The 5,812-nt window shown below is 42.6% G+C and overlaps 1 protein-coding gene across 1 annotated transcript; it reads left to right on the top strand.

Annotated features, from left to right (window-relative positions):
* Positions 1–4,487: 4,487 nt before the first annotated feature.
* Positions 4,488–5,171, top strand: LOC132061318 (uncharacterized). Its single transcript, XM_059454158.1, has 2 exons — positions 4,488–4,601; positions 4,701–5,171. Exons 1-2 carry the CDS (start codon positions 4,488–4,490, stop codon positions 5,169–5,171), a joined length of 585 nt encoding a protein of 194 aa, XP_059310141.1.
* The last annotated feature ends 641 nt before the right edge of the window (positions 5,172–5,812 follow it).

Below are 5,812 nucleotides of genomic sequence, written 5' to 3' on the forward strand. Positions count from 1 at the left end.
CTTCTACTAAATAAAGAGGAGGCCCCCCTTTAGTTTAGGCGGTTCTTTTTCATTATTCACACGCATAAACCTAAAAAGCAATACAATTGATAGCAAGTGTTCATCCATCTTTTTAAGTGTTCTATCATTGTTCATTACTCAACCATTGTAGCACGAGCTCGGTTCTCAGAAGCCGAGCCAACCAAACGGCCGCTTCCCCCGGCTAACCGTTGCTTTACTGTGGTTTGATCATTTATACTTGCATTTACTTCATTATTTATCGCTTAATATTCATTCGTGTTAAATCAAACCGCATATCCTTCGCACCGCGTACAAATTTAATTGTTATCAATTTTAAGGGTAAACAGTTTGGCGCCCACCGTGGGGCCTAGGATAATAGTAGTGGTTTAATACGAGTTTTGATAACACTCGATATTTTACACTTGTTCTTTGAAGTTTGATTTCAGGTCTACCCAATATGTCAGACTCTCACTCTGTCAATTTTCATGCTGAATCAAGCCACCACGAGGAAAACGACAATGGGGTACCTGACAACAACGTGCCCCAGTCGATCCTAACTAGATTGAGTCATCAGTATGTGACGTGCCAGTAGATGAGAATAATGGAGCCACGTTGCAACAGCTCCGGAACCAGTTAGACATGGCTATAGCACAATTGCAGGCCCAACAAGCGGTTATAGCATAACTGCAAAATCAAAGTCGAGCACCCAATACTGCTCAATTTGAATAGACTGTGGAAACAACCCCAAGGGAGGAAAGGCACGTTACTGGGAACAACGGGAACAACCCTGGACAAAATGTCGGGCTGATAAGAGTGCTCAAAGAACTGACGAAGCAAGTAGAGTCCGGGGAAAAGAAAATAGAGTTGAACGACAAGAAGGTGGAGAACTATAACGCGAGGGTTGATCAAATTCCTAGAGCACCCCCGGTATTGAAAGGACCGAACTCGAAGAAGTTCGTGCAAATGCCTTTCCCACCGAGTGCTGCACCAAAGACGATCCCAAAAAGGTTCCGCATGCCCGATATCCCGAATTATAATGGGACCACTGACCTAAACGAGCACGTGACCGCATACACATGTGCCATTAAAGGCAACGACCTCGCAGAGGACGAGAGGGAGTCAGTGCACTTAAGAAATTCGGGAAAACCCTATCAAAGGGAGCAGTGATATGGTATTATAATTTACCCGAGCATTCAATTGACTCATTCGCTATACTTGCAGATGCCTTTGTCAAAGCTCATGCTGGAGCCATTAAGGTGGAAACGAGGAAGTCGGACTTATTCAACGTCAAACAGCGAGATGATGAAACCCCCCGTGAGTTTGTGGCCCGATTTCAAATGGAACGTATGGATCTACCACCGGTTCAAGACGATTGGGCCGTTCAAGCTTTTACTCAAGGGCTCAACCCAAGAAGCTCGATCACATCTCTGGAATTGAAGCAAAATTTGGTAGAGTATCCAGCAATCGCTTGGGCCGATGTACACAACAGATATCAATCGAAGATCAGGGTCGAGGATGATAAAATTTTGAGGATCGCCTCAAGATCATGGCGTTCCAGTAAAGGGAACGATCGTTTGAGGAGAACGACAGATCAAGAACCGAGGCCATCCCATGATAGATATCAGCTTTATCCACCTGATCGAAGGGGCAATAGGCGCAATGGTGACTTAGGCAAGATGATAGAAGGAATGATCATGGCCCGAATAATTGAGGATTAATGAACAGGAATGTGATTAATAGACCATCGGGAAATAAAGAAGCCCCGAGATTGTCGGAGTACAACTTCTGCGTCGATGTGCCGACCATAGCAGCAACTGTCATCTGCAACAGAGAAACGAGGCATCCAAGGCCTATCCAGTCTGATCCTGAAAAACGAGATAAATGCCTGATTTGCAGGTACCATCATACCCATGGTCACCGAACCGAAGACTGTTGACAATTAAGGGAGGAGGTCGCTCATCTATTTAACCTGGGTCACCTTCGAGAATTTCTAAGTGAACGGGCCAAAGCTCATTTCAAGAATGTGGATGCCAACAAGCGAGATGAACAGGAGGAGCCCCAACATGTGATCCACATGATTATTGGGGGAATGGACATTCCCCATGGGCCAATAATGAAACGCACCAAAGTTTTCATCACTAGAGAAAAACGTACACAGAACTATGACCCCGAAAGTTCTATCTCGTTCAGTGACGAGGACGTAGGAGGCATCGTTCAACCCCACAACGATGCACTGGTAATATCTGTCCTTGTTAATAAATTTATAATTAAACGTGTGCTGACTGATCCAGGTAGCTCGGCTAATATCATCCGATGGAGAGTTATCGAGCAGCTGGGACTACTAGACTAGATCGTGCCAGCAGTCCGAGTCCTCAACGGGTTTAACATGGCCTACGAAATGACGAAGAGTGAAATTACCTTACCAATTAACACAACTGGAACCATGCAGTAGACCAAGTTTTATGTGATAGAGGGAGACATGGGATACAATGCATTATTTAGAAATATTGCGGATTCACAACATGAGAGCCGGCCTCAACTCGCACTTAAGCGTTAAAGTTCCTGACCCTAGAAGGGATTAAAACAGTTCATGGTGAGCAGCAAGCCGCAAAGGAAATGTTTGCGGTCGAGGAAGCGGTTGCAGCGGCTAAGGCCCCGGTACTGAAGGACGAAAAGCCGAGCAAAAGGGGAGATGCCAAATAGCAATTACAGGTTCTGATCCTGCAAAGTGCGCATTTGAAGTACCTGCAAGAAAATTGCTGGGATTCATCGTTAGCCGCAGGGGCATTGAACTAGATTCTGCCAAGATTAAAGCAATACAAGAGCTATCGCCTCCCAAAATCAAGAAAGAGGTCATGAGCTTCTTAGGAAGGTTAAAATACATTGGACGGTTCATAGCCCAGTCAACTGTGATTATAGAGCCAATCCTCAAGTTGCTCAAGAAAGACGCTCAAATTGGACAGAAGAGTGCCAAGAGGCATTCGATAGGATCAAGAGATACCTTTCCAATCCTCCGGTCTTGGTGCCACCCAGGCCAGGGAGCCCTCTGTTACTATATCTATCAGTATCAGAGAAAGCTTTTGGGTGCATGCTCACCCAACATGATAAAGAGGGCAAAAAGGAACATGCCATCTACTACTTGAGTAAGAAGTTTGCCTCTTACGAAGCGCGATACACGCTTATTGCGGATACTCTAAATTGGACTAATTTAGAGTGACTAGTAATTGAGTTGTAAATATATGGGTAAAAAGAACCAAGGTTGTGTCCCCCTCATATAAAGTGTATGATCATGGTTCTTGATCTTGATATACTTCTAATGGATCGTTGTATGAATGCACTTAACCTCTATTTGAATCTAGACAATTTTCCAATAAGGCAAGATTATTTCTTTCTATGCTTTTCCCAAAGATAAGAAAGTATGCATGAAGAACGATTAATTATGCCAAGTAAATTCCTTTTATTCCTAAGTGAATTTATTAAACAAGGTTTAAAGCCTTGAGTTCTTGTTATTTGTTCTTACCAAAATCCTAGTTATTTTCCCAAATAAACCAACGTTTATAGCGTCAGCTAATGCTTGTGACCACTAACTATACGATTAAAACAAAGAACAAATAAACCCTAACAATCCATTATGCGTATATCAATCATAATCCCCAATCACAAAACACCCATCCTTGGGTTCACAATCTTAGTAAAGATTTTTAGCTACTCATGACAAAGAACAAGAGATAAAAGATTGAAGAATTCATAATTGCTTACTTTTGATGAAAAGAGAAATTAATAACACTTGAATTGATGCTTAAAAGCTCCAAAACTAAGGAATATTCAATGCTCTAAGTCAAGAGTCAAAATATAACAGATGATAATAAATAAAACCCTACATTGGACTATTTATAGGTTTCAAAAACACAAAAATTACAGAATTGCACTTTAGTCCCGGACGGCACCAATTACGGTTCGTAATTCAAATTACGGACCGTAATTCATTTTACGGCTTGCTTCCCTGCTTAGACTTGGACAAAAACACCATCAACTTTTACGGTCAGTAATTTATTTTGCGGTCAGTAATCCACTAACTGTAATTCTTCATCTCCATAACTTGTCTCTCTACCTCATGACATATCAAATTTTACGTTTTGAATTACGAACCGTAACAGTTGTCCATAAAATTTGATATCCTTTTATGCACATCCTTCTAAGCTTATCCTTGATTGCGCTCCAAGATTATGGACCGTAAGGCAAATTACGGCTAGTAATTCTTCACCAAGGCAATTTTTGCAACTTTTCAGTTTTTGTCCTTTAAATGCTTATGTACCTGCAAAACACTAAAAACATATTAAAATGACATTGACTTGCTGAAAAATAAGTAAAACTTAAGGTCAAAAAGCATCAAATGTGCCATAATTTCACGGCACATCAGTCATTGGGATCAGTACTTGCCGTTGGCAGAGTTTGCGTATAACAACAGTTACCACTCGAGTATCGACATGGCGCCTTTTAAGGCTTTGTATGGTAGGAGATGTAGATCTTTAGTTGGTTGGTGTGATGCATTTGAGGGTCGACCTTGGGGTACGGATCTTTTTAGAGAGTCTCTAAAGAAGGTGAGGGTCATTCAGGCCAAGCTTTTGGCTGCTCAGAGTCGATAGAAGATGTATGCAGACCGGAAGGTATGAGATTTGGAGTTTGCCATTGGTGATCAGGTTTTATTAAAGATTTCACCCATGAAGGGTGTTATGAGGTTTGGGAAGAGAGGTAAGTTGAGTCCAAGGTATATTGGGCCATTTGAGATTCTTGACCGTGTGGGCGATATTGCTTATGAGTTGGACTTGCCGCAAGGCTTGGCAGGAGTTCATCCAGTTTTTCATGTGTCGCAGAAGAAGTATCATACCGATGGTACTTATATTATTCGTTGGGACTCGGTATTTCTTGATGAGAATTTGACTAATAAGGAGGAGCCTATTACGATTTTGGATAGGCAAGTTCGAAAGTTGAAGTCTAAGGAGATTGCTTCTGTGAAGGTGCAATGGAAGCATCGTCCCGTTGAGGAGGCCACTTGGGAGGCTGAGTTCGACATGCGTAGCCGACATCCTCAGTTATTTTTCGATTCAAGTACTTCTCCGTTCCTTTCCCTTCGTCGCTCAAGGATGAGCGATGGTTTAATTAGTATCTGATGTAACGACCCATTTGGTCGTTATAAAATTTTTGGTATTTTGACCCTTTCCCGAGCTTGTTTAGCTCACATTTGACCCAAGGGGACTGTTGACACGCTTCTTGAGGTGTTTGGATATGATTTGGGTGACTTTTTGGGAAATTTGGGCTTTAAGCGAAAAAAAGTTGACTCAAAGTTGGCTTTTGGGTAAACGGACCTTTTTCGAGAATCCGTCAATTCTGAGAGGTCCGGATGGTCATTTAGAACTTGTGTGCATATTTGGTTCGGTTCCCAATGCACTCGGGTGCATTTTAAGACTTGGGTTGGAAAGTTAATTTTGAAGTATTGGGGGTTGAATAGGACAACGAAACCCCCGATGGAAATTCCGAGCCACGAGTGCGTTCGTAGCGTGTTTTTATATATGTTTACATTTGTGGTATGTGAACAGATGGATTCAAGTGATAGTCGGGATTTCAGGTTGAGATTATGATTTTTGGGGAATTTTTCTGGTTCTGGTGCCTGGCTATAGCAGCACTAGTACCGCAACAGTGGCATCACTATAACGGTGGACATGCCGCAGAAGCGGCCAGTGCAGTGATTGGCTGACCACCGTAGCGATCTGAGTGAGCGTCGACACGGCACCACCGACGCGGTCTCATTTTC

Source organism: Lycium ferocissimum, chromosome 6, assembly GCF_029784015.1.
Source record: "Lycium ferocissimum isolate CSIRO_LF1 chromosome 6, AGI_CSIRO_Lferr_CH_V1, whole genome shotgun sequence".
NCBI lineage: Eukaryota > Viridiplantae > Streptophyta > Magnoliopsida > Solanales > Solanaceae > Lycium > Lycium ferocissimum.

Coding starts and splice junctions, on each gene's coding strand:
- LOC132061318 (XM_059454158.1), top strand. CDS start 4,488: ATGGCGCCTTTTAAGGCTTTGTATGGTAGGAGATGTAGATCTTTAGTT. Junction 4,602..4,700: donor TTAGAGAGTCTCTAAAGAAG/GTGAGGGTCATT, acceptor ATTGGTGATCAG/GTTTTATTAAAGATTTCACC.